General features: G+C 50.1%; 5 protein-coding genes and 1 non-coding gene across 6 annotated transcripts; 4 read left to right on the top strand and 2 right to left on the bottom strand.

Moving 5' to 3' along the window:
- Positions 1 to 2: 2 nt before the first annotated feature.
- BO83DRAFT_341920 (metallophosphoesterase family protein) lies at positions 3 to 2,217 on the bottom strand. The gene is made up of 3 exons (XM_025528642.1): positions 2,053 to 2,217; positions 605 to 1,980; positions 3 to 553 (listed from the first exon to the last, which is right to left on the bottom strand). The coding sequence occupies exons 1-3, from the start codon at positions 2,065 to 2,067 to the stop codon at positions 289 to 291; spliced, it is 1,656 nt and encodes a 551-aa protein (XP_025386277.1). The 5' UTR covers positions 2,068 to 2,217; the 3' UTR covers positions 3 to 288.
- Positions 2,218 to 2,753: 536 nt separating this feature from the next.
- BO83DRAFT_t191 lies at positions 2,754 to 2,825 on the bottom strand. Its single transcript has one exon. It is a non-coding gene; the product is annotated as a tRNA-Met (tRNA).
- A 335-nt stretch (positions 2,826 to 3,160) lies between these two features.
- On the top strand, positions 3,161 to 4,484 carry BO83DRAFT_75922 (uncharacterized protein). Its single transcript, XM_025537587.1, has one exon. It carries the CDS (start codon positions 3,244 to 3,246, stop codon positions 4,204 to 4,206), a length of 963 nt encoding a protein of 320 aa, XP_025386276.1. The 5' UTR covers positions 3,161 to 3,243; the 3' UTR covers positions 4,207 to 4,484.
- Positions 4,485 to 6,845: 2,361 nt separating this feature from the next.
- On the top strand, positions 6,846 to 8,855 carry BO83DRAFT_75911 (MYB DNA-binding domain protein). The gene has a single exon (XM_025537586.1). The coding sequence runs from the start codon at positions 6,968 to 6,970 to the stop codon at positions 8,642 to 8,644; it is 1,677 nt and encodes a 558-aa protein (XP_025386275.1). The 5' UTR covers positions 6,846 to 6,967; the 3' UTR covers positions 8,645 to 8,855.
- A 1,065-nt stretch (positions 8,856 to 9,920) lies between these two features.
- BO83DRAFT_75904 (potassium ion transporter) lies at positions 9,921 to 12,935 on the top strand. Its single transcript, XM_025537585.1, has one exon. It carries the CDS (start codon positions 10,140 to 10,142, stop codon positions 12,666 to 12,668), a length of 2,529 nt encoding a protein of 842 aa, XP_025386274.1. The 5' UTR covers positions 9,921 to 10,139; the 3' UTR covers positions 12,669 to 12,935.
- A 799-nt stretch (positions 12,936 to 13,734) lies between these two features.
- BO83DRAFT_75894 (TPR domain protein) lies at positions 13,735 to 15,838 on the top strand. Its single transcript, XM_025537584.1, has one exon. It carries the CDS (start codon positions 13,872 to 13,874, stop codon positions 15,579 to 15,581), a length of 1,710 nt encoding a protein of 569 aa, XP_025386273.1. The 5' UTR covers positions 13,735 to 13,871; the 3' UTR covers positions 15,582 to 15,838.
- The last annotated feature ends 420 nt before the right edge of the window (positions 15,839 to 16,258 follow it).

The following is a 16,258-nucleotide window of genomic DNA, read 5'->3' as shown; positions in this document are numbered from 1 at the left end:
AGGAAAAGAAGATAAAAAATAATCAATTTTCTTGAGAAAATGCCTGCTATCGCGGCCCACGCATCCTGAAGATGCTTGAATCGAATACTAATATGATACAAGGGAAAGAAAATGAATGCCCGCCGGTTAAGTCTCAAATAGGAACGAACGCCTCCCCAGTAATAGATGTAAGAGCCTCGAATAGATGATATCGTCCGAAAAGCAGCCAGATGCGTCTCGCGAGACCCAGCTCAAAAAGAAAGTGGAAATAATACCAATCAGCGCCTTGGAAAGGCATCAATCTCCAGTTCACTTTTCTTGTTCGGGCCCTTTGACAATGCCACCGTCGATAATCATCATCTCATCAATTTTGGCTTCCGTCTCGCCATACTCCAGCCGCTTGTATGTCACCACACGGCCAGGGTTCATGTCAAAATCATAGAACCGCACGCGGCGCACATAACCCCCGTATCCTCCGTACCCGCCGAAACCAGCGCCTCCTCCATAGCACATCCACAGGGACGGCTTTTCCTCGTTATCTCGATTGAGCATGCAGTAGTCATTGACATGGTCACTGAAGCGGGTTAGCAAATAGTCATGGATGGATGGAAAAGACATCGCTTACTGTCCGCAGCTCACAAACAGGATACCCTCTTCCTCGAGGGCATCCTTGAAGCCCGAGTTAAAGCCCGGCGCTGTTGGAGCTTCTGTCCAGTTACCCCGGTAGTAGTTATTGGGATCACGATACTCCGGCAATGGAATGTGAATGAAAGCCATGTTCATGTGCATGTGGGTGTACTCATGGTGCTTGGTCTTCAGCCCTTGGGCCGTGTTCTTGAACCACCGAATCTGACTCGGCTTGATCCAGTCATACCCGCGATAATTCCGCTCATCAGGAGAGTACGAGTGTGAGTCCAAAAGGTAAAGGGTTAGCGCGGAGTGGGTGGTGCTTCCGCGGCCAAGAATCTCGACATAATAGTTTCCGACTCCGTCGATTTCCTCGGGGCCGGCAGTAGATAAAGAGTACGGCAAATCCTCCAAGATAGTCATAAGCTCCGGTCGCTTCAGGTTACCCTCGTCATCATGGTTGCCGAAAATGGCCGCGTAGGGTATCTTGCGATCAACAAGGAGTTTAACGGACTTGAAAAGAGCACTCTGGGCATCCCTCGACGTCTCACCATTAACCTGGTCGCCACTTAATACAACAAAATCAGGCTGCTCTTCGTCTAGAAGCCTTTCCACGAACTCTAGCGTCCGAGGATCGGCTTCACACTTCTGCCCTGGAATGGGTTCAGCCGGGACGGGTTCACGGCAAGCCCCTAGGCCGGTGCTCAGATGCAAGTCAGCCAACTGCATGATCTTGAAGCGCCCATTCTCATTTATCCTGGGCACTGGTTTCTTCGTTTTGGGAGGATCTCCCCGACGAACGCTGATTCGAGTTTCCAGTTCCTCCGTACGGCTATCCAGTAGCAATGGAGTATCCCTGACTTCCCAGCCAATTCGCGGATCGACTGCATCGGCACCGAAGAGGACATCGATAGCGGTGATTGCTTTTCCAGAGTCACTCGCGTGGCGCTTAGCGGTTCGCTTGAGCCAGATACCACCGGGTCTTTGCTCCCATGTCTCTGCCTGAGCCTCAGGATCCTCCGAATACTCGGGAACAAGTCGGCTAATCTTAAGGTCAATAACAACCTTGTCTGTAGGAAGCAGTTCTTCCTCTTTCTTTCGCTCAAATCGAACAAATGCGCTTGAGGTCCAGCCGGTGCGGAGGTAGAGGTCTTTCTCGACCTGGGACCAGGACTCCTGGCTCGGTTGACAGTTTGAGAAAACGTTGATGGAGGAACAAGTCACAACGGTGACATCGGTGATGGCGAAGCCAGCATAGTGGGATGGAAGATGGCCGTGGATGGAGGCAGGAAGGACACGGAACCTGTTGTCCAAGGTCACGACGAGAAGAGCGATGAAAGATGCGAAAATCGCGAGCTGCACGCCCGCTCGAACCTATAGAGATATCCGATTAGTTCTAAAATCTTCTGATAGGAGCATTTCATGATCAGAAGAAAATGGACATACAAGTCGGCGTGTCATGCTAAAAATAGTTGATACCCCTGGCCAGTTCTGATCAAATAAGAAGTGGCCGGGCGCAGAAGCATATTGAAACACAAAGCCGCAAGAAAGTATTGGGGCTCGCCACAGAGAAGACCTGATACTAGGTCATCTCAAGGGGCCATTAATTCGTAAGGAGGGGAAAGAAGGTGGTCAAGTGCCGGAAGATATCCTTCCTATTCATTCATGCAGCTCGGAGCCAATCCCTTTGGGAAGGCGGTCGGTCACATGTCAGTGGCCAGCCGGGGTGATAGTCAGCGACTAACCCATTCAGGTATAGCCACGTAGACCCCTACGCTAATCCTTTTCAAGATATAGATGGCACCTGCCACATAATATGTGTATCATTTCCTCGAGTAACCTACTTAAGGATATCGGTATGTAAATAGAGTAATGCTACCGGTACGTACATACTCAGTTCGTCTGGATCCACCACCACGGCAAGTATGACATACAAATCTATCTCGGCTGAAAAGCATCAGTTGTTCTTGGGACGGACCGGGAATCTCCTCGACAGCAACACGGCGACTCGGGATTCTCTTGGTTTGTACTCCGTAGTAAGAATAGATACCGAGCTAAAGTAGCGTGAACGGCCTATGCTAGCATGTTTGAATGAACAAAAAGAAGCGATTAGCTACGATAGCAAAGAGGGAAAAAAAGAAAACAGATAGCATGTCCTGGTTTCGATCCAGGGACCTCCGGGTTATGAGCCCGGCGCTCTTCCCCTGAGCTAACATGCTTAGTGGATATTTTGAGTGTCTCAATTTTAATATATAATCCAATAGTTAGCCAAACCTGCTAATCTATAGTCAGCATGTTTTGGATGGGGCTAATTTTCAATCAGCTCGTCTATTACATTTGCACGCCGACTGCTAGTCGGACCAGCAATCCATGCGACTGGAACCACTGCTTGTGATATTCTTATTCGTTAGCCCATCATAATACTTTCCCCAGACGTTACAGGATCGCCAGCTCCGTCTCTGCCGGCAGTAATCATGGTCACGTGGCACGGAGATTCCATCTCCTTCCCGATCCCGCGGATCTTCCTACTAGTACGCTTTCTTGAGCCAGCCCCTTTTAATTGTGTATCCTCATTGCCTACGGAGTACGGAATCCACGTTTCTGCCGGGGTAGGCAACCTTCTCCAACTACATAGCCATGTCCAATATGATTTCGTCGACTTTTGCCCCCAGTCTTTCGCGCCGGGACACCAAAGCCAGCATCAGTCATGACCCATCGGTGGGGTCCATGCCACCCCCGTTAACGAGTGGTAGCGGATCACTTGGGCCTCAAAGCGCAGCAGCAATCTATCAACACATCCACGATATGGCCGCTAAGCGGATCTCTACACTGGGTTATCTGCGGAAAGCGCACGAAGGCCGCATCTACTGGTTCAATACAGTTCACTTTTCCCGGACCGATATCAGCCGACTGCCATACTTTGAGCCCCGTAAACTCGCCCGTCGCGCCATCAATTACCTTCTTTTGGGCCTCTCCCTGCCTCCGATTCTCGATGTCAGCACAACACCCGTGGAATTCCTTCGCGCGCTCAACACCCTCTTAATTGAATTCGAGGCTTTTCAGCAAGTGCATCCTCCCGACGGCACCTCCTCCTCCACCCTCACTCGCGCCCGTATCCCACAGATGTTCAAGCGCGCCGCTCACGCCGGCACGAAAGCGCGCCGCACCAGTTCGGCCACAGAAATCGGCCTACCGATACAATCCAGTGACCCGTCGGATCTGAAGTCAATGGCGAGTAACTCAGCAAGCGCGGCGGCAGCGACCGTATCGTTTCCGCATACGGAGGCTTCGGAGCTCCTCCCCGGTGAGGAATACACATATCTTCTGACGCCGTTGTTACCATTTGAACCGGACTATTTCGAAACATTTGTTACCCTGTGTGATATTCTCATCGACTGTTACACCCGATTGGTGTCGTTGGTCTTCACACCTTCAGTATGTACTGTCGCATTGGGGGAAATGTTTTCCAAGGCGGATGCCAAGATAAGGAAGATTATGGTGGCGGGGCTCATACGCGAATTCGAGGATGCCAGCCGTCACCAGGCCAAGAGCGAAATAAATAGCGTTGGTCGCGTGGTTTTGGGCGGTTTGATGGGCTGATCGAAAATGATGACATGGGTTGTCAGGATTCCACTCTCCATGTCATTGCTCCACTGGTGACAAACCGAAATGCGGGCGCTGGCAGCTTTCTAACCCATAGCAATTCAAGGCCAATGAGAGGCAAGTGATTGAGTCAACTCAGCATCCAGCAAGCGATATCCTAGTCAACACGCACACCACCAACGTCGCTTCCATAGCGCGCCTCAGTAAGGCGAATCCGCGATACTTGACTCATATTCTCGTCCCATATATACATCACGGCATGCGACAATTACTAAGGATCTTGATATCGTTCGATTGATTAATTGCCCAACTTTGCTTGTTGAAAGCAAAACGATGGAAGCCACAATTCATGCCTTTCCTAACTCGCTCGAAGAAACGAGCTGAATTGCGGGCTTCAGCTTCTTCTTAGCCCAGTGAGCTGCCGTGATGGCAAGCGACACCGACCTGAGAAATCTCACAGGGTACCCTCCTATGCCCGCTCGACGGTGTTAGGCTCATGCAACCCTGAAGACCGAGGCTCTCTTACCCATAGTCGACCTTGCGTCGCCTCGCATGAAGTGCGACGTGCTCAATGTTAGTGCGGCCGCTGGCATCGTTCGTACAGCTACCAAAAAGAAAATGCTGAAGATTGCTTGCGCAATGGTATCGATCTTTGATGCAATATTATTCTGTGTTGGCCTGATCGAGCTCGGTATACAAGGTGCTAGCTGTGCAGGTGCTTCACTGTCTGCAGCAAGGAAATAGTCCAGAGCGCTGTGCCCGTTGATATGGCGCAAAGTTTACGACACACTAAATAGTGCAATTTCGCGTATCTACAGACCGTCTATACCTCGGCTGAACACGAAGAAATTAAGTGGCATCGGAACGTCGCAGGTGGCTCACCAGTTACCTGTAAATCACTATTGTCTATCTCTGCTCCTAGTTACTTCCTGCTCCTTAAATGCAAGTTCTCTGCCAGGCTTAGTCTTCCCGGCTAACCCAGACGGGGCGTAATTGGGGCCTCTAGGCAGCGTTTACCTCAATAGCCTATGGGTCAAAGTGGTTCTGGCCTAGGTAGAGCCCACCTTCGATCTAGCCTTCCCGTCGGATCTCCATGTGAAGATCCTTATATAGCTTATACCTACGTAGCCGCACGAAGCGGAAGCACTCAAGTAGCATGACTGCATGAGAGTTAATCAACTAGAAGGATATGTCCCCACAGCCGTACGGCTAGCCCCTTCTTGATTGACCCACCTTCTCTGAAACTTGCTGCAAACGGTCCTCTTGGCAGCATATGCCAGCTGGCAGCTGTATTATCTTCTGGCCCAGTTGCGCCCCACAATCCGCAGCTTGCTGCACCTTCGACTTATGCAACTTTCAGGTTAATCCTGTTCACCCCTACCTGAGCAAGCTTTCAATAGGAAATGAGGCTCTGACCTTGCGACATTCTGGACTGTTGTACGTACCCTGACAGTGTTGCGCCCGTTATGTAGGTATACCATCCAAATTTGTACATTAGACGCCTTGGCTTGATAGGGATATTACTATTGCTTTTTCCAACGTGTGTTCCTGGAAGGGAACCTGAATGCTTAGTATATAGTAGGTGAACAGGTAGATACCCTCACTGTACCAGAAAAGTCGCCGATTCCGAAGTCCAAGATGTTTGTGATATAGTACAGCAACTATATAGTGTTTATACATACTATGAGATACTATATACCCCGAACTGAATACAAAGGACTGTAGTAAATTAAATCATACATGCTTATCCATAGGATAAATACTAAATCTAATTATGTATATAATTGAGATTGAAGCATGATATACACTACTAGTATCATTAAACCTCTTGCTTAGGTAGACTTATATATCATTGACACAGCAGTAAAGCGCACGAAAGCGGGTAGAAACGAGCCTGAAAAGCTCCTTGGCAAGAAAGCAGCATATAGTAGGAGTGGATATTGCCCACCTAGCCCGGGATATGAAAACCCAATCTGCACATCACTGCTACTATTCAGGTGGCTTGGGAAGGAAAGAAGCAGACTGCAGGATTGATGGGTGAACTGCACCGTGCTGAAGGCTTCCAAGATAGCCTGGTGGGAACTGGAAGTATGACAGCTCCCCTGCTTAAAGGCATTATTAGCGTCTGTGCTGTTTCTTGGATGGTGTCACTGCTAATATCCAAATCAATTGCCCTAGTATATACTCATTTACTCACAATCTAGCTACTCTAGGATAAACGGCCTTGGAGGGTACATCCCGGCATCTTTCTGCCCGTATTTTGCACCCGCCATTCTGACCGCCCTTGACCGGGAAACCCCATCAAGAAAAAAGCAAAAAGGAATTTAGTCAGACCGAGGTTCGACTGGGTGGCAGTAGCGATTCTCTCCCTAAGTGACCACTTCTTTCCCTTCGCGAAAGACTCCTTGGTGGTTTTCTTCCCCCAGGAAAAAGTGCCGGCTGCACAATCGCAGAAGCAAGGCAGAGGATGCGACGTCTGACAGGAGCTTAGAACTATCAACCTTGACCGCCCTTACCAGGGAATGGATGGAATGTCTCTCCGCTAAAGAAAGCTTGAACGGCACCGCCAAAAGTCGCGCCGCGCCGCGCCGCTCGCGCCGCTACAAAGCTTTTTTCGGCGACTTTTTCTGAATTTTTTTTTTTTTGTCTGACAGATTGTTCCCCATTCACTCCCTTCAGATAGTTTCTGCTGTCTCCACAGCTCTTTGTCAGGTCTTCAGTTTTCACTGGGAGATTGGTTTCTTATATTTCACTCGAAATGGGCGACTCATCTTCGCAATATACTTCCCCAGGGCGTAAGAATGCCCCCGAAGATTCCGAAGAAGAGAATCGATCGGAATTGGAAATACCTTCGACCCCTATAACACCTTTAAATGGCGCCAAGCAGAAGCTACAATCCAACAATACGACATCTGGACGGAAGAGGAGAGCTTTGGATAACACCACTGGAGACCGTAATATATCGCCTGCTTCACCGAAAACGTCTCTATCATCGCGGCATAATACATCCACTGATCGTCCGTCAAAGCGCAAGAAGGTCCGCGAGTCCAAAGGAAGCCAGATACAAAACGGCAAAGCAGACAAGGCCACGCATAAGCCCGACGTACTCACGCAGGATGTACCTTCAACTTCACCTTCCCCAGGAACAGAAGATTTGATCGCCCCAGACCCAGGAAGCAAGAACCAAGAGAAAGGATCTGCCCAGGAGGAATCGGAAGCAAAGTTGAGCACAGCATCAAAACAACCTTCGGAGAATTTCAAAGGCCTGGTGGATTTCAAAAAGGGCAAACGCGGTTCGGATGCCAGCAAAGGGGAAAAAAATAAATCAACTGGTTTCTTCACGCCAGAAGAAGTTAAAGCTCTGGAATCCTTCAAGCTAGATTTCTGCACCACCCACGGCATGGCAAGCGACACCTTTGACCTCATGGTTCAGCATTCAGAAAGGGACAAGTCGAATCCCTTCCCCTGTCCCACGGATATAACCACAAAAGTGGCTTTCTGGAAAAACATCTATGAAATTATCCCACATCGCGATAAGAGGTCGGTTTATCGGTTCATGAGACGACATTTCCAATGCACAACCCAGAAGCCACATTATTGGACTGCCGAGCAAGATGACGAACTTATCTTGCTTCATGAGCGCCATGGGCCCAGGTGGGCTCACATCGCCAAAATGATTGGTAGAAGCGATGACGACGTGATACAGCGATGGAGAAATCACCTCGAACATCGCCAGACGATGAACCGAGGGCCCTGGTCTGAATGGGAAGTAGGTGCACTACTACAGTATCTACAGGACTGGTGGACCCATATGAAGAATCTGGGCCATGAAGTTGGCCGGGATATCTATGAGATAGATGAATCTAAGATTTCTTGGGGAGAAATCAGCAACCGCATGGAAAACTGCCGTTCCAGGCAGCAGTGTGGAGACAAATTTCGCAAGATTAGGCGCAAGGTCTTGACTCGGCGTAGCATGGGGAATCCGGATGCTTTCTACGACCCTGTTGTGGAGGCAAAACCGCCAAAGCGTCGAGGGAAATCGAAATCAATCACGCCTTCTCAGAGCCAATCAAACAAGCACTTCAAAAGTTCCGAATATGTTGATTCCGATGACGAATCAGGGGCAGAAGGAACCGAGACCGACAAAATCTCCAGTATGGATCGATCAACGTCCAAGACTGATGACAGTTCGTCTTCAAGGTCGCTTGAAACTGCACCGAAGAAAGTGAACCATCCAGTTCATTCTCAGGAAGACAGCGATAGGCCCGACCCGGATACTTCCGTCTCCGAATCAGAAGAATCAAATTCCGAGTCAGAAGCAGAGCAATCAATTTCTGATAATGACACCGGTAGTATTCGTTCAATACAATTGTCTGGAAAGGAGCAGTCTTCGGGACACAAGGGCATTGGAAGCCTTAGTAGACAACGGCGGTGATTGTGGAGAGAAGGCTTGCCTGGGGGAAGTGAACAACGAAAGAACTCACTTTGAAACCGCTTCCTCCGCTTCAAGAGGCGATCCGAACCGCAAGTTGCGATTTCTTAGCCTACCATCACACCAGCAAGCATACCGAGACACCAGCAGGAAAGCCAGCTAGCAACACTTGGACCGCAGCAACATTTGAACCTGGCCTCTTGCCAAGCCCGACATCTCCGATGTTATCTGTGTCATTTGATAGATCCCTCATCGAATTATCAATGCTCACATTGTAAAAGATGTACTGGATCGGAAACGGCAGCGGATATTTGTGGGTGACCTATATTGGGCCAGGGTTCCGTGATGCGTAGGGTCAATTTTGGCGTTGCGGAACCAGGCAACATAACTTAGCCAGCGGCACGCGCCGTTTTCGGACGTCCTTCTAGAAATAGATAGTTGCCAAAAGGGGCCCGGAGATGTCACGGAAAATGATGGGATCTGCGTCCCCTGCCGTCAATGTACGGTGGGTCTCAGGGAATGAAGACCTGTGTAGTGTGTACATTAAAAAAGAAAGTGAGTAGATTACGGAGTACACGGAGGGATATTACTTATTTAAATTCCATTTGCTGTAGTAGATAGTAGATTGATCGATCGATCGATCGATGGCCGGCTGCAGAGAAAGACATTCACGTGACCGCTGGCCAGACTAACCCGCGTTTCCTTTTTTTCCCCCGTCACAAAGTCAAGACAAGCCGTGTGCTAGTTACTCGGGACTAGTCTCAACGTTAAAACCTGCGAGATAGAGTCCAGAGATGCTGATTAGGCTCCAATGAAATTGTCCGTGGACAGCATGTCTCTTAATTCCGCGCTCGACCGATCGGCATAGCGCCTTTTTACCCTCCGTTTCTTCTGCTGATACCTTTTTTTCTATTCTCTGCTGCGCCAATCCTGGCCTCCTTTGTCGATTGTCAAGCTTCCAATCGAAGTTTTTCTTCAGCAACCACCATAAATCAAGTGGGTGCTCACCGACATAGTGGAGGTCGAGCAATCTCGGTTTCAAAGTTAGCCACTTTATCATACCTAGACCATCCCATCCAACCGAGTCGTCATCCCCCTCTCCCGGCCGCTGGTTTCGCCTGTCCTGTCTTCTTGCATCTCGGGGCTTCCCGCCCTCTCTTTCTTCTTCTCCGCGACCTTTTGTGTCCCCTTATCTGCGCCCGGCCTCCATTCATCCTCTCTTTCCTTTCAATATAATTCTCCTCAAATCATGTTGATCCTCGTCTCCTCAGCTCAAAGTGCTGTTGCGATTGTGGGTCTCTGACCTGCAGCGATTTGGGCCGGGTCTGCGTCTTCTTTTCCTTCCTCCTCGTACATATTGATCGGCAAGCAGCCGTCTTCATTCGGCAGCCCCTTCGTTCTTCGAACTTCCCATCTCGTTCTTCTCCTACCGATACATACAGTTTTCCTCCCTGCAATTTCAGAAGTGTCCCAGTCTCGGTGCGGGTGAAACCGCAGGATGTTTTCCGCCGTGCTGCGGCGGGCGACCTCGGTCACTTCACGCTTCACCTCCCGCATTCCATGGCTAAAGAGCCTGCGCATGAATTTTGTTCTCATTCACTATGTCTATATAATCGCCATCGCTTTGATATCCTCCGTCATCATTTATCCAGGGGCTAATCTAGATTACACCGATGCCCTCTTCCTATCTGCCGGCGCCGCCACCCAGAGCGGTCTCAACACCGTCGACCTTAATACCTTGCATACCTACCAGCAGATCGTCCTTTATGTGGCCTCTATGCTGACCACTCCCATCTTCATCCACACTGTGCTGGTCTTTGTGCGTCTCTACTGGTTTGAAAAGCGATTTCAGCATGTCGTTAGCGATGCGCGCGCCCTTCGCCATACTCGCTCTCGCCTCCGTACCATAAGCGAAGATAAGGATGGCCAGTCTTCTTCTCGGGAAGAGGCTGGGGTCGCTGGTCGGTCTATCGTCGTACTGCGCGACACACTAGGTCAGCCGGGAAGCCGACAGCAGGTCAAGGAGAAAACCGGCGAGGATTCACCCCCCGCGTCTCCCACCGCGCGGGATCCACCCGAAAATTTGGGCGAAGATGCGAACAATGCCCTCAATCAAAAGTTAGCAATCGGACTGGGAAATAGTCTGGGAAACCTTCGTGTTCCGGCTCAGCTAAGCCCAGAACATCACATCGCTTTCCTGGAGAATCAACGGAGGAACAAAGGCGCTCTGCGGATACCTAGCCCTCGGGAGTATGACAACGGTGGCGCACCACAGGTCTTGGAGGAGGAAGAGGAGGAGACAGACCGACCTGTTCGCACGTCTAGCAACTCCTCGAGTTCCGAGCGCAGCCCATGTGACATGAGCAAAGAAGACGAGAATGGCAAGGATGAGGACGACGAGGACGAGGATAAGGACGAGGATAGGCCGCGCAGACTTGATGGGCCCCATATCACGATTAACGAGCCAGATATGATTCGCACGAGGACGCGGAACTCTACTTTCCCCCGATTAGATACACGTCCCACTTTCCGTGAAACAAAGAATGATAGCGATGCCTCGCAACTGGGTCGCTTGACATCGCGGCGACCAACCTTACACAATCTTTTCCGCACTCTTACGCAGGAACGTGAACGGTCAACACAGCCGTATCTCAGCTGGAATGCCACGGTCGGTCGGAACTCCAATTTTGTCGACCTGACCGAGGAACAACGTGACGAGCTCGGCGGGATTGAGTATCGGGCATTGAAGACTCTGGCAGTAGTACTAATCTCCTACTATGCCTTCTTCCACATTCTCGGCATCCTGTGCCTCGTGCCCTGGATTATGACCACACACTGGGGCAAGGTGGTCGAGGAAATCGGACAGGGTCGCCCTTGGTGGGCCATTTTCATGGCTCAATCGGCTTTCAACGATGTCGGCTTCACTCTCACGCCCGACTCACTATCATCATTCCAGAAAGCGATATTCCCGCTCCTGCTTATGACGTTTTTGATCATTATCGGGAATACAGGGTTCCCTTGCATGCTGCGCCTGATTATTTGGGCTCTGTCCAAAGTGACTCGTGCCGAAACCCCGCTATGGGAGGAACTCCGCTTTCTGCTGGATCATCCACGTCGATGCTTCACTCTACTCTTTCCGAGGAATGCCACGTGGTGGCTCTTTGCGATTCTGGTGGCCTTGAATGGCATCGACTTGATATTTTTCATTATCCTGGACTTGAATGATTCGGCCGTCACATCCCTGCCCACTGGTATCCGTATCGTGGATGGTCTGTTCCAGGCCGCCTGTACTCGAACCGCCGGATTGGCTGTTATCTCTGTATCAGACCTACACCCGGCTGTGCAGGTGTCCTACTTGATCATGATGTACATATCCGTGTTCCCAATCGCCATTTCCTTACGACGCACCAACGTATACGAGGAAAAGAGTCTAGGCATCTACGCTTCTACCGAGGATGATGAGTCGGATGAGAACCAGACACCGCCCAGCTATATCGGAGCGCATTTGCGCAAACAGCTCAGTTTTGATCTGTGGTATGTGTTCCTGGGCCTGTTCATCATCACTATTGTGGAAGGCAAGCGCCTCCAGCAGCAAGATGAATATTCCTTCCAAGTGTGGTCCGTGCTGTTCGAAGTTGTCTCAGCATATGGCACCGTTGGTCTTTCGCTCGGGTATCCCGGAGTCAATGCATCCTTCTCCAGCCAGTTTCAGGTTCTCTCCAAGCTGGTCATAATTGCGATGCAAATCCGAGGCCGTCATCGCGGCCTGCCCTATGCCTTGGATCGCGCCATTCTTCTCCCTTCAGAAGCCTTGAATCAAAATGAGATCGCAGACGCAGAACGGCGCATGCGCCGTCGCACCTCTAGTCTTAGTCAGATGTCTATGGACCGCCAGCAATCCCAGGGTCGACCGGAGCACGGGGCTTCTACCAGTCTCGACCCGAAGGACCGCGCAAGCCAGACATGGAACCATGGCGACATTATCCGTCGCCAGTCGACCATGCGGTCACAGCGCTCGCAGCGCTGAAAAGTATTTTGGTTATGGTGGCATAGTTTTGCTTTTTAGACTTGGGTGGGAAATTGTCCGTTTGTCTGTTTTGTCTCGTCCTTCCATTTCGGCAGCTTACGAGCCACGTCAGAGGTCTCGTGATATATAGCAATCAAGGATCTGCCCTGCAGTCAGGTACCTTACTGGTCCTCCAACCGAAAGAGAAAAAAGCATGAATTACTCAAAAAAAATTTATAAACTCTGTTCGGGGCCATATTCTTTGACCTGATCGATCCTGCTTGCTATATAAGATGCTGTCTATGCAGTGTTTATTTACTTGGCCACCTGAAGCAACAATATGGTGCTGAACACATTCGGATCACTGAGCAGACGAAGGGATACAAAACCTTCATGTACATAGACCAAGGTGATGACATAACTGAACAACACCACTAGAGAAAAATATAGAATGTACTAAATGAGTGTCACAACAGCCAATCTCTACCTTTGCTCCTCGCCACCGGCATACAGCCAGTTGCCTACAAGCCATCAATCTTCGTCCCTAGCCCTCTCTACTGCCTACCTGCATGTTCCTTTGTAGATATGAAATGCGTAGCCTTTCGCGGCGACTCAAATGATGCGTCCTTGAGATCTCTTACCCGACCTCTGTGATATCTCACATATATATGTTTTTCGTCCTGGGTACTTGGCCCTGATGTTTCAGAAAAGGAAAAAAAAAGCACGCTTCGTGCCCCTCATTCAGCAGCCGGATGGGTCGAACTACTCGACTTCCTGGAAGGCTGTTTCTGATTATATGGCGATTAATGCCGTCTCGATAGTCTCTATACAGCCATGAGAATGCACTTGCATCATAAACTACGCTGTAGTATACGAAGAGTAGGCATCTTAGTACGCTATACCATCCTTTCCAGAATTATTAGTCAATGAAGGAACCTACTATGTAGAATCACCGGTTGTGACGAGTGGAACGAACCTGATATGTTAATATAGTTACGTGACTGTCCTCGGACTATTGTTATTCCCTGAAGCCTGGGAACCTTGGTTCGATAGCGGGGACATCCTCACTATTAACTATCTACTACTACTCACCACCTACTATTGGTATTACTATGGGATCATCCCCCCTCAACTTCAGGAACAGCATCGGCAAGCCACCTACGTATTTTCTACTTAGATCTACTTAGATCTACTTAGCTGTAATAGTTTCAGATCTCCTCAATCATGTCTGTCCAGGAACCAGATGATTATTATGACTTCGGTTCCTTCCGCCGACCGGTGACCACCTCCAGCCCTCAGGCTCAACGCTGGTTCGACCGCGGTCTCATCTGGACATATGCCTTCAATCACGAAGCAGCGGCAAACTGTTTCCAAAAAGCCATCGCACATGACTCGACCTGTGCGATGGCATACTGGGGTCTTGCATACACCTTGGGTCCCAACTACAACAAAACTTGGCAGTCCTTCGACGAGCAAGAACTCGAGGTCGCCGTGCAGCGTACCTACGAAGCTGTCGCAGAGGCCCAGACGCACGCCACAACCACTCAACCCGTGGAAGCCGCGCTTATCGCAGCCCTGCAACACCGATACCCTCAGAACGTGGCGCCCGATGACTTTAACGGCTGGAACAAGGAGTACGCTAACGCCATGGAATCTGTTTATTTACGCTTTCCCAATGATTTAGATGTGGTGGCTTTGTATGCGGATGCTCTCATGAATTTGACTCCATGGGCCCTCTGGGACTTAAGAACTGGTCAGCCTGCAGCTGATGCGCATACTGTGCAAATCAAGAAAGTCTTAGATCTGGCGCTGACCCAGGACGAGGCGCTACGACACCCGGGAATCCTGCATCTATATATCCACTTAATGGAGATGTCCAGTGAGCCGGAAGCAGCACTCAGGGTAGCAGACCATTTGCGGGGGTTAGTACCTGATGCAGGTCATCTTAATCACATGCCATCGCATTTGGACATTCTCTGTGGTGACTATCGACGGGCGATTGCATCGAACTCTGACGCAATTCGAGCAGATGAAAAGTTCCTTGCCCGTGAGGGCGCAGTCAATTTTTATACATTATATCGATCGCATGATTATCATTTCAGAGTATATGCGGCGATGTTTGCGGGGCAGTCGCAAGTTGCGTTGGACACGGTAAAGAGTCTGGAGTCATCCATTCCAGAGCAGCTCCTGCGTATCGAATCCCCGCCTATGGCTGACTGGCTGGAAGGCTTTGTGAGCATGAAGGTGCATGTCCTGATTCGCTTTGGACGTTGGGAGGATCTTCTTGCCCTTGAATACCCGCATGACACGCAGCTATATTGTGTCACCACTGCAATGATCCAGTACGGGAAGGGGGTGGCGTTGGCTGCGCTTGGGAGGATAGATGAAGCGAGTCAACAGAGCGCGCTGTTTAAGGAGGCTGTGAAGCGTGTACCCTACAGCCGAATGTTATTTACCAACAAGTGTCTGGACATCTTGGCCGTGGCTGACGCTATGCTGGATGGGGAGCTCGAGTATCGCCGTGGCAACTATGATGTGGCCTTTACCCATCTACGGCGATCTATCACCCTGGATGATGGGTTACCATATGACGAGCCGTGGGGGTGGATGCAACCGACCCGTCATGCGTACGGTGCGCTCCTGCTAGAACAGGGACATGTCCAGGAGGCAGCAGCGGTATACCAGGCTGATCTTGGATTTGACGACACGCTGCCTCGTGCGAGGCAGCACCCGAATAATGTATGGGCGCTGCATGGATATTATGAATGCCTGAACAGGCTAGGGCGAACGGCTGAAGCTCAAATCGTGAAGCCTTTCTTGAAACAGGCAGTTGCAACGGCCGATGTTCCAATTAGGTCGTCGTGCTATTGTCGTCAGGGAAATGCGGCATCATGTACTACGCAAGAAATTAAACCGCCGGCCGCTCGGTTCTAGACAGTATATTCATTGTTTGGTTCTATTTTAGATTGATATACCCCATCAATTGTTTTCTCAGGCTCATTAACTTGCTCGAAGAGACGAGGATAGACGCGGGCTGAAGCTCCCTTATAGGCCCACCAACGAGTTACCACACCTTGAAGCGACTCTGAGATCAGGCCTTACTCAATGCCAGTCTTACGAGTCTCGCCGGGTAGGTTTTAACACCCGCCTCGATAGCGGGGATTTATTTTCTGAAGCCGCAAGACGCTTTTCGACCTCATCAAGCACGTGAAGGCTCACATGAAGCTGAAGGCGGAGGCTGCCTGAATCCAGACATTCCCTCAGCAGGCGCTGGCGTTGGTAGCCAAGCTCATGGGCAACTCAATGTCTTCAACAGGGAGCCGGACTAGACAGGCCGAAGGACCATTTCGGAACTAGTAACGCCAGAAGCCAGGGTGACCTTTAACTAGGTGCAGATTAAATCTGACACTCTTTCTTAATCTATCGTTCTCATACCTTGCCGCAATCCCTAGTTTGATTGCTTGTACTCATCCCCACCCACATTGCCGGCCCATATAATAAAAACGCGACATAGGTCTTGTAGCACATAGAAACCCTCTATGAAGAGATACTGGGCCCTGCTGTCAGAAATAAGTGTGCTCAATAAGGTCTTTAGCAACATTTCCAGCTAA

The sequence above is a fragment of the Aspergillus eucalypticola genome, assembly GCF_003184535.1.
Source record: "Aspergillus eucalypticola CBS 122712 chromosome Unknown BO83scaffold_19, whole genome shotgun sequence".
NCBI lineage: Eukaryota > Fungi > Ascomycota > Eurotiomycetes > Eurotiales > Aspergillaceae > Aspergillus > Aspergillus eucalypticola.
Note: the sequence above shows the minus strand (reverse complement) of the source record. Positions and strands in the feature narration are given on the sequence as shown.